Source organism: Acipenser ruthenus, chromosome 13, assembly GCF_902713425.1.
Source record: "Acipenser ruthenus chromosome 13, fAciRut3.2 maternal haplotype, whole genome shotgun sequence".
Taxonomy (NCBI): domain Eukaryota; kingdom Metazoa; phylum Chordata; class Actinopteri; order Acipenseriformes; family Acipenseridae; genus Acipenser; species Acipenser ruthenus.
The window spans coordinates 391455-406870 of record NC_081201.1 but is presented as its reverse complement, the minus strand read 5'-3'; the positions used below and the strand labels follow the sequence as shown (position 1 = coordinate 406870).

At 44.3% G+C, this 15416-nt stretch overlaps 1 protein-coding gene across 1 annotated transcript; it reads left to right on the top strand.

The window, feature by feature from the left end:
- The first annotated feature begins 2041 nt into the window (after positions 1-2041).
- LOC117418315 (cytosolic Fe-S cluster assembly factor nubp1) lies at positions 2042-13696 on the top strand. Its single transcript, XM_059035290.1, is given in 9 exon segments — positions 2042-2054; positions 2775-2893; positions 8407-8475; positions 9638-9670; positions 12132-12242; positions 12479-12524; positions 12527-12580; positions 13140-13223; positions 13531-13696. Coding segments are annotated over 9 exon segments (600 nt in total). The 3' UTR covers positions 13602-13696.
- Positions 13697-15416: the final 1720 nt, after the last annotated feature.

Below are 15416 nucleotides of genomic sequence, written 5' to 3'. Positions count from 1 at the left end.
CTATGTGGCAGCAAACATGCTTTGTGTAGTGTGAATACCCACTGACTCAGCCAGCAGGCAGGCAGGCAGACAGGCAGACTTTTCTAAACTAATAACCTTCATCTTTGGAAATAAAATACTGCAGGCTCCAGGTAGCTCTGTTTGCAAACTTGAATTGTTCTCAAATGAAATCCTATATATTCAAATTCAAAGTGTAAGAGAGCACAGTGAAAGCATGGGGAAGCATAGGTAAGCACTGTAAGCCCAGAGAGGTACGGTAAAGCACATTAATAAAAACACAGATATGGAGGGGGTGGGGAGGGAGCACAGCAGATCCCACCACACGAAGCCCCCTGCAGCGACCACACCCCTTCACAGCCAACTCAGCACTTCTCAATGAACTGCTGTCTGCAGTGACCTGAGGCTTCCTCTTCCCAAACTGCCTGCTCAGACCTCCATGCAGCTGCGTTCCCTTCAGCAGACAAACAGGACTCTTAACAAAGCTGCATTGCTATGCAAATACAAGAGCGGACCAACCGGTACTGGGGTGGCCAAGCCTCCCCTATCAGTGTGTCTTTCCTGTTTTCATTTGAATCTGTGGATTCGGCATCAGCATACTGCCATCTGCTGTGCAAGTGGCCTGGCTATCGGTGTGAACACATCTACTGTTAGTCAAAGCTGCAGAGCCCAGGGAGAGCAGCAAGACTTTCTTTTACAGTGCAAAGCAAAGCAAGTGCTCCCCTTCTGCATAAGAATGCTTGTATAATGTAAATGCCATGCAGAAAGCCTGATCATAACTGAGGATGCTTGTATAATGCCATGCAGAAAGCCTGATCATAACCCCCACACACACACGCGCACACACGCGCGCACACACACACACACACACACAGACTTGATTTCTTCATTTGTTCTACCTGTTAACCCAGGTATTCCATACTGGACCTTCATTCGGTGCCGTTAGCATCAATACAATAATTCCGGAAGGTCATTAGGACCCCCGGTGGTGTGGATTGTTGCACTTTTCTTTTTAATACCCAAACTGTGAAGTTATATGACATCTCAAATAAATAAATAAAATAAAATAAATGTACACGTTCGTCTCTAACAGAAGGTCGACCGTGTTGTGCATTGTTTGCGGTTGCAATAAACCCTTGTTAGTTGTTAAGTTAATCGGTGATTTGACCCTGGTCCGTTTGATTTGATTTCGTGTTTGCATGCCCAGCGCTCCAGCTCCGTTTGAACTGCATTATGCGCACACATGGTCTGGCTGCAGTGACAGGCGCGCGCGCTGCTCTGTTGCTAGGGACGCTGGGCATTATCCCCTTAGTAACCGGCTGCAAGCTCGCGATCAGACCGCACGTGTCCACGTCCAGCCTGCTAAGAACTGTTGATAAACTTTGAGTTTACAGTTTGCAGAATACAGCCCCTGCAACCACCAGTTCATGTTACCTGTTTACTAAAGGGCAACAGCTTATAAAAATATATGAACAGGGTTCCTTTTCAAGCACTTGCGTTTTTAAAAGTATTATTCACAAGCGGCTATGCTTGTGAATTGAAAGTGCTGGAAAACTTGCTGTGTCGAGATATATAACCTACCAGAAATAGCTGCACCAGTACACAGTGTGTTTCCAAGTAGACGATTGACTCTAAAGTATTACAACAAAAGAGCATAGGTGTGCAGACCGACTCGTATTGTTAAGGCAATTGCAATTTTATCTCCGTGTTGTGCTTTCCTAGAAGCATAGTTTTTTGTGTGTGTGTTAGATATGATCAAACGCATTTAAAAAAATGCCGCTAATTTCTAACAGCAGAAAGAAAAACGGATATTTAACCTACATTTCTAATTAATGAATTACTGCTCTGAAATTGCTATGTATAAAAAATATTCTTGAATGATTCATGTGTTTTTGTTCATTACCGCATTCATTTTTGTCGTTGTGGGTTTCTACACGTATGTAAATATATGTAAAGTTTGGGAGTATCTCTGTAGTATAAGACTGTGTGTATGTTATTTAAAAATGTAATACAAATATGTATTTTAAAAAATCACTAAATAGAAATGCTTGGCGCGGGTGTACTGTGCCGTTCTTAACTGTGTGTGTGTGTGTGTGAGTGTGTGTGTGTGTGTGTGTGTGTCTGTGTGTGTGTGTGTGTGTGTGTCTGTGTGTGTGTGTGAGTGTGTGTGTGTCTGTCTGTGTGTGTGTGTGTGTGTCTGTGTGTGTGTGTGTGTGTGTGTGTGAGTGTGTGTGTGTGTGTGTGTGTGTGTGTGAGTGAGTGTGTGTGTGTGTGTGTGTGTGTGTCTGTGTGTGTGAGTGTGTGTGTGTGTGAGTGAGTGTGTGTGTGTCTGTGTGAGTATGTGTGTGTGTGTGCTTATTCTTTTTAATAAATACAAATCTTAGATATTATATAAGAATGCTGTCTGTTTCAAATTTGAATTGCATTGCACGGTTATTATTATTGTTACCATTATTAGTAGGAGGAGTAGCAGTATTAATAAGGATTACCATAAATATCATGCTATTCAAATATAATGTTCTTTGAGCTACAATGGTGGTGACTGTGTCCGCGTCATGAAAAAGGAAGAGAATCTGAATGCAGTGGCACTGGAACCATTTTTAAAGTGGGGGTGCAGAAAGCCATTGAACAAAACTGCAACCCCTGTATATGATGGAAGCCATGCACCCCCAGCACCCCTAGTCCCAGCGCCCCTGTCTGAATATTCTGTTTCTGCATGCTTTCTGCTTAAGCAGCATGCTCCTTCAGTATACTTTCTCTCTTTATTATTCATGCAGCAGTAGAAGAGATAAAGCAGAAACACAAAGTCCTGGTTCTGTCAGGGAAGGGGGGAGTGGGGAAGAGCACCTTCAGTGCACACCTGGCCCACGGTTTAGCAGGTGACGAGTCTAAAGAGGTGAAGCATCACTGCACACTGCTGCAGGTGACGAGTCTAAAGAGGTGAAGCATCACTGCACACTGCTGCAGGTGACGAGTCTAAAGAGGTGAAGCATCACTGCACACTGGGCTCGCTGGCTCCTGCACCTGGACTGGACAGCCCGGGTCCTGGAGGGACATTCTGCTGCAGGAATCTCAGGCACAATGGAAGAATTCACTGCTGTGGCACCTGGTCTGAGGGTTCATTCATTGATATAATTAAACAATTAAGGGCGCGGTTGGAACCCCTGTTCCAGGCTAACCAGTCAGATGTTATAACCACCCACTGCTGCATGGGAGGGACAAAGCCAGTAGTGTAAGGATCAGGCAGATGAAACTCTGCATTCACATTCGTTCGGGCAGCAGTGTGGAGTAGTGGTTAGGGCTCTGGACTCCTGACCGGAGGGTCACGGGTTCAATCCCAGGTGGGGGACACTGCTACTGTACTCTTGAGCAAGGTACTTTACCTAGATTGCTCCAGTAAAAACCCAACTGCATAAATGGGTAATGGTATTTAAAAATAATGTGATATCTTGTAAGTCGCCCTTGATAAGAGCCTCTGCTAAGAAATAAATAATAATAATAATAACATGAGGTAGTCCTGCAGATCATTGCTAATCAGAATCCGTCCTTGAAGCCTTTGGATATCCAATAGCTTTTTGGCCTTGCTCATGTGTGGTTTAAGAAAAATACCAAAATCAGAATTGTATTTAAAAGAAATGTAATTCATATCAGCTGGCTACAGCTGTGGATCAAAGCACAGTGAATCGCATGCTAGGCAGCATGTCAAATTCGAGTGCTCACATTTTAAACCACAAGGGTTTTTTCAATACTGCCCCCTGCTAATTTGAATACATGCTGCGAAATGCAATTAACAAAGTAGTCTCATCATCTAAATCTAATAATTCACTTGAATAGATAACAGGCATGGGACTACATTTTTCTTCCTCATTTAGATTATTGTTTTTGTAATAGTTTTAGTTTATCAATCACATGCACACATTGTCCATTATAAGCAGTGTGCCTCTACCAGGAGAATGATTTTTCTGGAGTGAGACCCTCACTGTGGTTTTTATGACTTGAAATGTTGAAACTGAAGCAAAGTGTTTCTGAATGGTCATGGCAATGCTGCACAGTATTCTTGGGAAGCTGGAGTTTGCTTTTGTGAACAAGGCAAACGTTTGCAAACATACCCAAACGTTGTTTTTTTTGTTTGGTTGGTTTCACAGACTGGGGAGGCAGTGTGTGGCGAACACTTTGTGCAGAAATGTTTTGCAGAACCTGTTTAGCTCGGGCTTAGTTCCCTCTGAAGGACGTCTGCAGTAAATCTGCTTTTCTTCGGTTCTGGTCTGGTTTCATTTCCAAAGCAGGGTCCGTTGCTGGGAAAAAGATTGACCTGCTTTTGATTTTGGGATATCCGATCGTTTTGTTTGGCTCTGTTACAGCTTGCTAATTATCAAAGTGCCCACTGATGACATTGATTCAGGAGGCTTGAATAATGGAATAAGTCGCTGTGCGAGTTCCATACAGCCCTCTTTCCTGGGGGGTTGAAGTCCACGCTACAAACACAGTACACACTGATAGAATGCTCACGTGCCCAGGAAGTCTGTAGATGCCCGTCTCATTTCAAAAGTGACTCTCATTGGCTCCCTGAAATAATGAAATGTACGGCGCCAGCTGGGTTTGATATGAAGGAATTTTCATATCTTATTCACACAGTTATGATTATTATTATTATTAACTCAGGCCTGAGTGCTGCAGATTAGCTAGTGATGCGTCAGCCTTAATGAGTGATTTGATAAAGTTCTAATCAGGTATTAACAGAAAGGAAAGTGGCCATTAGTGAGAGCATCCTGTTCCCTGCTGATGGTTCTGCAGTTCTTGATGTTCTGCTCTTTGTTCTTCTTCATCTGACAGCCCCCTGGTGTAACTCTCTCCCTGTTTATACCCGTCCCTGTTTCTGCTCTCTGTGTTGGATTGGGTCTCTTTAAAAGGGGCGCGTCTAAACATCGTCTTGGGATCACTTTCATTCCTAGGACCCTGGCGGGCTCCGTGGTTCTACAGCGCTCGAGGCCTCGCACAGGATTCATATTTAGAGATACAAAGTTTTCTTTCTCTCTCTCTCTCTCTCTCTCTCTCTCTCTCTCTCTCTCTCTCTCTCTCTCTCTCTCTCTTTTTCATCCTGCAGTCAAAGGCAGGTCATTTGTATCCTCAGGAAACACATGTGCAAAATAATACAAACCACAGAATGAGGGTGATAATTAAATAAAAAAAATAGCCTATATTCATGATTTGTTTTAAATTGGCATTGAGCACACTTATTAATTGCAGTATTTAGCTCTTTCTAATAGAATCCAGGTAGGATTTTGCATGCATTATGGATTATTCCATGCACTTGGCTATCATTTCATGCACGGTGTTTTCCCTAATATACTATTTGCTTCTGGTTGTTGATTACAGATACTTGATTCTCAGAAGACCGCAGTACATGGAAACTGCATGAAAGAGTTTTATCTATAGGAATAGAAAGCTGAGTATGAAGTGATTGTACAAGGGAACACAATACCTGCACAGTGTGTTTAATTAGTTTAGATGCTGGTGTGCTGATGCATTATTCTTGGATGCAAACCCTGAGATTCTGTTTGAATTACTGTGACTGGAATCAGCAGATTTTTTATTGCATTTACTACGGTTCTGCAAGGCATTACTAATTATGAAAAAGGTTAAGATCAGGGCAGATATTGCTGTGCGCACACAACCCCCTCTCCCAATGAACCCCTGTCAGCAGTGCTGGTAGCAGGAGCTGCTTTGCATCTTAATGTCAGCCTGTTTCACTGCCCATGTCCCAGTCTGGACTTGCATTCTGATTCCCCCCACTGCTTTCCCTCTGTCTTACCTTGTACTGGCCAGACTCTGTAAAGCACAGAGCGCACACATCAAATATGTTGGCTTCGCGACCACTGCAATAAAAAACAAAGCGAGCCTCGGCCCAGCGTGTTCAGAGCTGTCTTTGCCATCTACAGTCCCTGGAGTTCAAAAAACAACCAGACGTTCCCCCTTGGATGAACTCACTCCGATCTTCCTGTTCAGCAGACACAGCTTTTTACAAGAAAAAGGAAATTTGTAACTTCTGTCCGAGGATATAAACTTTTAAGAAACCAGGTCGATTTATTAGACAGATGTCTCGGGTCCTGCCTTAATCGGTGCAGCGAGTTTGTCTGTATTGAGGTGGTGTTTTCTTTGGTTATTAGTTTTGTTCTCGAAACCTAAACTGAGCCATGAAGCGTCCTTGTGGTAGAAGGACAGGCAGCTCTGTCTGGTAGATGGTAGAAGGGCAGGCAGCTCTGTCTGGTGGATGGTAGAAGGACAGGCAGCTCTGTCTGGTGGATGGTAGAAGGACAGGCTGCTCTGCCAGGTGGATGGTAGAAGGGCAGGCAGCTCTGTCTGGTGGATGGTAGAAGGACAGGCTGCTCTGCCAGGTGGATGGTAGAAGGGCAGGCAGCTCTGCCAGGTGGATGGTAGAAGGGCAGGCAGCTCTGTCTGGTGGATGGTAGAAGGGCAGGCAGCTCTGTCTGGTGGATGGTAGAAGGGCAGGCAGCTCTGTCTGGTGGATGGTAGAAGGACAGGCTGCTCTGTCTGGTGGATGGTAGAAGGGCAGGCAGCTCTGTCTGGTGGATGGTAGAAGGACAGGCAGCTCTGTCTGGTGGATGGTAGAAGGGCAGGCAGCTCTGTCTGGTGGATGGTAGAAGGACAGGCAGCTGTCTGGTGGATGGTAGAAGGGCAGGCAGCTCTGTCTGGTGGATGGTAGAAGGGCAGGCAGCAAACATGCACTGAGAACACTTTATTATTCAATAGCAAGAGGGAAGACTTCAGAAAAGCCTTCAAATAGAATTAAAACATGAAAATGCATTCAGAAAATGTTCCTAATTAAGAGGCCAGCAGAATCTAAAGCCTGTCGTTGCAGAGTACAGTGTAGGTGTAAATGAATTCTCTGTGCTGCTCAGTTCATCCTCCCAGCCTCTTTGCTAACGCTCTCCACGGGACAGTAACACTTCAAGTTTAGGAGCTGCATGTGTTTGTCCTCCCAGGAGGAGCACATGTCTATTTCCGTTAGCTGTAACTCTTTTCCTGCCCTGTGCTCTTGTGCCAGCGCTCTAGTCTGTAAAGCCCAGAGAGTGTAAAGGGTCCTCAGTTACAATAGGATTGTGGAGTGCCCTGTCTCTCCCAGGTCAGTAAGCATTCCCTTTGTTAAGATCTGTGCTCCAGCATGCAAGGTGCACCCATAGTTAATGTAAGAGTAAAATAAAACTTGTAATATTATAAAACTACCAAAAATAAAATGTGTCAAATGTGTCCCTTGGCTGTTTATTACTAGTTTTGCAATGTAAACAGTTCTGGTTTGTTTTGACAAGAAATGGTGCAGATTTTGGTTGCAGCGTAAAGATCACAGTAAAAATGTACACCATTATTTAGTTAAATGTACCAAAAAGTAGCAGCTAGTAGAGCTCCTAATCTAAACTTGTTTTTTTGCATTGAGCTAGTTTTATTTCCCTATTGATGCACCACGCCCTCCTCGCTGTTTGTCTGTTTTAGATCTCCAGGTTTCTGTGGCGATTTGGAGAACACTGATCCACATTACTGAGGGATTAGAGTTCTGCTCACTAAAGCACATGAGTGTGATGTGTCTGGGACGCAGTGTAATCCAGAAGGCATGCAGAGTGCCTCTCTCTCTCTCTCTCTCTCTCTCTCTCTCTCTCTCTCTCTCTCTCTCTCTCTCTCTCTCTCTCTCTCTTTTATTTTGGCATGTTGCTATGCTATAGAAGAGGGGTGTGCAGTGGATGGGTGCTGTGCTGTGCTGTAGAGGAGGGTTGTTCAGTGGGTGGGTGCTGTGCTGTGCTGTGCTCTGCATGACAGAAACTTGCCTGCGTCATGGGATCGAGTTTCCGAAGCTCTGACGGTTGTGTGTACGCAAGGGAAGGTTTTGCGGTAAAGGCTGCCCTCTGCTGTTAAACGGCAGAACTGCAACTCCTTTCCAACTCAATAGTCAGAGCAAACTTAAGAGAACAGACGCTTGTTCCTGTCAGGTGCAAGAAGATTGTACATCCCTACAAATGTCTACAGAGAAAGGGTTTAATTTATTTAATGAGTTTTAAAGTACAGTCACATAAAGCAGCTGTAATCCATCTGTTATAAATATTAGTCTCTCGTCTCTTAAAATGTCAAGTAAAACAGAATACACAATATTGAGAGAGTCTTGTGAATTGGGGATGTCAAGCTGCACAATATTGAGAGAGTCTTGTGAATTGGGGATGTCAAGCTGCACAATATTGAGAGAGTCTTGTGAATTGAACGTCACGCTGCACAATATTGAGAGAGTCTTGTGAATTGGGGATGTCAAGCTGCACAATATTGAGAGAGTCTTGTGAATTGAACGTCACGATGCACAATATTATTCATGTTTTATTTTATTTTTTTATTCCTTCTTCTAAACAGATTGCTCTGCTTGATGTTGACATCTGTGGGCCGTCAATACCGAGGATCATGGGGCTGGAGGGAGAGCAGGTAACATGCAGCTCAGGAAATAAACCCTTAGATACATGTACCTGCCTGCCTGCCTGCCTGCCTGCCTGCCTGTCTGCCTGTCTGCCTGTCTGTCTGTATGTCTGTCTGCCTGCCTGCCTGTCTGCCTGCCTGCCTGTCTGTCTATCTGCCTGCCTGCCTGCCTGTCTGTCTATCTGCCTGCCTGCCTGCCTGCCTGTCTGTCTGCCTGCCTGCCTGCCTGCCTGCCTGTCTGCCTGTCTGTCTATCTGCCTGCCTGCCTGCCTGCCTGCCTGCCTGCCTGTCTGTCTATCTGTCTGCCTGTCTGTCTGTATGTCTGTCTGCCTGCCTGCCTGTCTGCCTGCCTGCCTGTCTGTCTATCTGCCTGCCTGCCTGCCTGTCTGTCTATCTGCCTGCCTGCCTGCCTGCCTGTCTGTCTGCCTGCCTGCCTGCCTGTCTGTCTGTCTGTCTGTCTGTCTGTCTGTCTGCCTGCCTGCCTGCCTGTCTGTCTGCCTGCATGCCTGTCTGTATGTCTGCCTGCCTGCCTGTCTGCCTGTCTGCCTGCCTGCCTGTCTGTCTATCTGCCTGCCTGCCTGCCTGTCTGTCTATCTGCCTGCCTGCCTGCCTGCCTGCCTGCCTGTCTGTCTGTCTGTCTGTCTGTCTGCCTGCCTGCCTGCCTGCCTGTCTGCCTGTCTGTATGTCTGCCTGCCTGCCTGCCTGCCTGCCTGCCTGCCTGTCTGTCTGTCTGCCTGCCTGCCTGCCTGCCTGTCTGTCTGCCTGCATGCCTGTCTGTCTGTCTGCCTGCCTGCCTGTCTGTCTGCCTGTCTGTCTGTCTGTCTGTCTGTCTGTCTGTCTGTCTGCCTGCCTGCCTGTCTGTCTGTGTCTGTCTGCCTGCCTGCCTGTCTGTCTGTCTGTCTGCCTGCCTGCCTGCCTGCCTGTCTGTCTGTCTGCCTGCCTGTCTGTCTGTTTGACTTCTTGTTTGCATGCAGTTCAGATGCACACCCATTACAAAAAAACATCATTAGATAACCTAAAAGCAGGAGAAGAGCATTCTCTTTCCTAGCACTCACTGTACTGAGATTGCATCACTAAATAGTAATGATCATTATAATAATAGTAGGAATCATTTGATAAATATAAACATCTCATTCTCACCCTGTAACATTGTTTACTGTCCACCTTACAGGGTCACCACAGTGGCTCCGGGTGGTCTCCAGTGGTAAGATAAGATATTTATACTGCCCATCATTCTGTCACTGTTGGGGGGTCATTTTCTGCTGATAAATTCACAGTATGTCATTCTGCCTGTTCTCTTAGGTAGCTGGTGTCGTTTTCCACCGCTCTGCTTTTGCTATTGTGATACAAAACAATAGGAAGCATCTGAAGGTCAAAAGAATACTTTGAACGCGCTTGCCTTCCCCACCCCACGCACAGTACAGCAAAACAGCAGTAATAATAATAACAGCATGGGCTACAAACCAGACAAAAACCCCTTTCATTCAGGGGCTTGTACAGTAAGCAGTCTGACGCTGTTTGTAATTGGAGGGTTCTTTGAGAATCTAGCCCCACGACTTGATGCTAGGAAGTGTGCAAGTCAGAATTCAGCCAGAAATGTGCGAGGGAAACCACCGGACCTGTGAAGATTAATTGCAGCACAAACGCACTTAGTGCTGGAGTGCTGTGGGGGATTTTGTACATTATTATAATTTGTTTATTTAGCAGACGCCTTTATCCAAGGCGACTTACAGAGACTAGGGTGTGTGAACTATGCATCAGCTGCAGAGTCACTTGCAATTACATCTCACCCGAAAGAGCAGAAGGAGGTTAAGTGACTTGCTCAGGGTCACACAATGAGTCAGTGGCTGAGGCTGGATTTGAACCAGGGACCTCCTGGTTACAAGCCCTTTTCTTTAACCACTGGACCACACAGCCTCCTATTTAAAGACAATTCCGTTTGAAAGAGAAAAAACACACAGAAATCCAGCCTGCTCAGAGTCGTGAATGCAATGGGATCTCCACTCCCCCACTCTTTCCTTTGCACTTTCAGACACTCCTGTTCAACACAAAGTGCATGCTGTACAGCTTTAACAGTAGAATAGGTAGGAAGGTGTTTAAGTCCCCCACTGTCAGTCTTTTCTCCAATAATATACAGATTGCTCCTGGTGCGTTCATTGTGAGTGCAATACCCTAGAGTCACTGAAGAGGGCACCCTTCCACCCCTTACATCCCTCAAAGCCAGAGCTCTGAAGCATCTCACTGTGTGCTGATTAGCATTCGTTTGAGGAAGTCATGTGTTAGCTGCTGTGATATGTTTGGATTGATAAAGGGCCATTGTCTCTTGGGGCTTCTGTGTCTCTGCTTGCAACAAAAGCTACATCAAGAGCATTTTTGTTATAAGGTGGCACACAAACAACGCAATCTCGTAGCTGTGGAACCCTGCACTAAGAATCATTGTGTGGGTGCACTCCCCTTTCTTTCCCTTCAGCCTTGTGGATTGTACCCCTGGGGTTCTTGGTTCCTGATCAAATTATTATTATTATTATTTTTTAACAAAAAACTCCGACCATCTGCTGCACCCCCCACCCCCACCCCGTACAGTGATACCGTTACTTTCAGTTCCTTATCCGGCTTTACCAAATAACTCCTTATCCGGCTTTACCAAATAACTCTTCTTAGAAATATTTTTATTAAACATTCCTTTCTTGCATTGTCAGCTGATTAGGTGGGAAAACACACTTTGTTTACTTTTATGAACACTGTACAGTACTTCCTGATCTTAAAATAATATTTTAATATACACAGTGCTCCCTCGCTATTAGGCTCTCAATTATAACACGCCTCGGATATAACGCCTCTACAGCATGTCCCCCAATTCCCTATTCTAGTGATTCATGCAATATTTCTACAGTAAATACAGTACCGTGTTGTTCAAACTGTAAACAACTTATCAGGCTGTTTCTGTCTCTCCCTTTTGATACGGTATCTGAACTAAAGAAAAGCTGCGCTGGCACTTTATAACATTTGATTCAGTATTGGTTTTTATAACTAAATAAATATTAGGCCTATTACGCGGTTATCTTAACTAATGTATTTACTTTTGTGCTGCGAGAGGAGCTGCGGCTTTCTCAGAGAGACGAGCCGGTTCAGCTTCGCTTCAGCCCCGCTCCGGCAGCCGAATCTGGGGCGAGCCCATTCCCTCTTCCCCTCTCCCGACCCGCTCTCCTCCTCGCATTTGGTTTGCTTGTCTGTCGCTTCGAACTGAACTCCCAACCGCTGTTTAGCCAGGTTATTTATAGTTTAAAAACTGCTAATTAAAATGATCCACGAGTGGGAATGTTACCCTTTTTTTGAAAAAAAATACAGCGTTGATTTCATGGTGCTTCATGCATGGTTAATTCATGGGAAGTTACATTTTTGCTTCACTATATTTGTATTATAGAGAAAGGAGTCATTTTATTTTGTATTGTAGTCATTCATCTTCTTCAGTGCTTTCAAATTGCACTGAAACAAACCAAACTCAAGTCCTTTTTCCCAAACGGACTGAGACCACCTCTTGAGAAGGTCTCGGTTGGGTTTGATTTAAAACGAACTCTGAAAGGGGCAGAGTTCTTTTTGGATCGTTCTCATACGCTTCCAGAACCGAACCGCACTCGTGAACGCACCCCCTGCTTCTTGTCCAGGGGGTCTCCCTGCAGGATGTCCAGAAAGAGATCGCTTTCTGGCGGAAGGTGAATCTGCCGATTATCGGAGTGGTTGAGAACATGAGCGGCTTTGTGTGTCCCAGGTGCAAGGTGAGACAGATCTCTCTGGTGGTCAGAGCCCCCCCTTTACAGCATTCTTAAACACCATTATATTTGGTGTACCTTATTTGAACAAAATAATATTGAGAAACTAAAAACATTGAAATTGCTTTTAGTGCTAGACTGATATAAACGTGTCAATAGGAATTTACAGGCTTGTGCAATACTGAAGAAATAAAAATAAAACGAAGGCTGTGTGATTTTTTTTTGTTTGTTTTGTTTCTCAGAATAATTCTCAGATCTTCCCTCCTACCACTGGAGGTGTGGAGAAGATGTGAAGGAGCTGAACATTCCTCTGCTTGGGAAAGTGCCTTTGGACCCGCGGATAGGTAGGAGTGAAGGATCACTAAGGGGCTGGAAGTGTGCCGGGAACCAGTGTGGGACGTCTCCATCTGCACCATGAAACCAGGCTGTGAAAGCACGGCTTGGGCTACACCACAAGCAAATGGCCCACTCCTTTGTAAACGTCCAGCCACTCTGCAACTGGATGTTAAACAGAAGTCCTATACTCTTGATATCAGCGTGCTGCGTTCACTGGTAAATGTGTTAAAAGAGTCTCGATGGGAGGGTAACTGCAAGTATTTGTTGAGACAGGTGTCAAACCTTCAGTAAAATAAAATGAAAGCAACACAACACCTCACCTAGTGAGAGTTCAGTGCTGTACATCGCTGTTTTACTAGAACGCTGTCGTCTTGTTTTTACAAACTGAAGCTTGACGTCCAGCATAAGGCCAGGATGAGAGAAATAAGCTTGCTTCCGCTATGTAGCTTTCTCCCACTGTGTGTATGTAATGTATACTGTATATAGATTTCTATATAAATTAAAGGGATCAGCAAAATGAGACGTCTCCAGTTCCGGTGAAGTAACTTCTCCATTCTGGTTTTGTAGGAAAGAGCTGCGATGAAGGGAAGTCTTTCTTATCAGGAGTGCCAGAATCTGCAGCCACAGCTGCCTATAGAAGTATAATTCACAGTAAGTGCTGGAAATGTGTACTCTTGCAGTGAGCTTGATAGAAAAGCAAAAACCAATGCACAGTCGAAGCATGGTGGTTAGTTTGCCGTGCCCTGCAGTGAGACATGGAAACATTAAAGCACACTTCTCCTTTTAAGAATTGTTCTGGTTAAGCTTTACAGCAGCAATGTTTTTGTGGTTTTCTTTCACAGAGCCTCTGTAAGGGGCAGCACAAGCCCAATGCTGATGGGGCACAGTTTAGCTGCACAGTAGAAGCTTTGCATCAATGAAAAGCAGTCGTGATGAATGTTGTGACTCTCTCCTCCAGGGAGACGGTCTGCTGGCATGAAACAGGAGTCCCAGGCAACATGGAAATCTGTTTGCCTTCCAGAGCTGTAAGAATAAACAAAAACCTAACCCCGGAATATTGTAAAAGTGTTTGTAGTGTGTGTTTTTGCAACTCAAGAATTAAACAGAGAAACAAAGAACCCCACAAACACTGGCTCTTTGCCATGAGGATGTGGAGTTTTGAAAAAGGATCTTGTGGATGTTCTCGCAGAGCAGTGAAGGTGAACACGTTAATGCTGTGCTATCCCCTCATATTGGAGGTGTACAGTGCGACAGCTTTGATGTGCTTTAGCCACTGGCCAGCGTGCTGTCTGTGAAGCTGCAGATTTGAACCACCTTCTTTATTGCTACATTGCGATATAGGGAGTTATTGTAGAAACACATCTGCAAAACCCTAAATAATAAAATCACTATTCCAGTGATAAGATAGTCACGTACTGTCAAGAAAATCAAAACAACTTAAAAAAAAAAAACACTATTTCAATATTTTAAAAGGAGTGTTAACCAGGATTTAAAATGTTGTTTTTGTTTTTTTTCTTAACTCTTTTTAATAACACTGTTACTGGTTCTATTTTATTTTGTTTTCTTTAGTCCTTTATCGGGACACGCAGATAATTCAAATACAACATCATAGAACATGCTATTGTTGCTTCCTGGTATCTCATTGCTTCCTGTGCTGTAGGTCAGTTGCTGTCCAATAGCCCCAGTGAGACAGGAAGTAAAAACCAATAACTTTCATCACAACCAATACAATACAATACAATTCACATTTCTAGAGCGTCTTTCATCACAAGGATCCCAAAGCGCTCCACTCACAAAAATAGCAATTAAACCATTATATTAAAAACAGTCTGATACAAAATGTAATAAAACAGAACATGTGGTTTTATTTGTAAAATGAGGCATTCCGTTGTCTTTCCCGGGGCTGTGTTGTTAAGGTAACAGACTGGACAGCAGCCTGGGTTGGTCGTTCAGTAGACGTGAACGGAAAATTTAGCAAACTTTTAATAAACTGATGCGTTTCTGAGTTGAAAACAGTGTTTTTTTTCCAGATTGTCTGTAAGACAGAAGGAAGATCGGGTTTAAGTTTGGAGTGTCAAAAAGTAACCCGAGCAAAACTGACCTCCTACATTAGAATACTTACGGAAAAGACAAATGACCTTCAGAAATATTGATTTGCAGAATAGCACCAAGTACAATTAATGGGTTTAATGGGTAACCTTGATGCACAGTTACAATGGTGTTGTGCTTTATTTTATGACAAAACCTTTGGTTTGGCATTAGTACAAAATAATCTATACGCAGTCTTACATTGGCACCAATGAGCAGTAATCAAAGCTGCAAGGTTAGCTTATCTTGCCATATTACCATAGAATTAAACTTCCTTAATGACTTTAAACTTGTACCTCACCTGTTTTTATTATGCTTTACAGCACCAAATAACAAACTTGATGCAATAAAATCCATTACACAAACAAATCAATTCAACTCCTCTACGGCAGACCTAACTAAAGCACAGGAAAAGCACAAAAACACATGCTCCACACAGACTGAACTGTGGGCACTGTATCCTGCAAAGATGTTCTGAAAGGTGCAACAGCAAAACATGGAAAGCTGAGGGAACACGAAGCCACTGCATGGCCCACGAAACTTGTTTTCAGGCCACTGCATGGCACACCAGGGGAGACTTGGGGTTTGATACAGCAAAGCTGCTTCAACCTGGTTTTCAAGCCGCTGGCTTTGTGTTTTCCTCAGCTCTAGAAACGCAGTGTAATTATAAAAGGTCGGGACAGGGTGCCGGAAGGCAGTTTGAAAATGCACCGCTTCCTGTGCTACTGAGATGTTTGTAAAAGATATTTTTGTGAC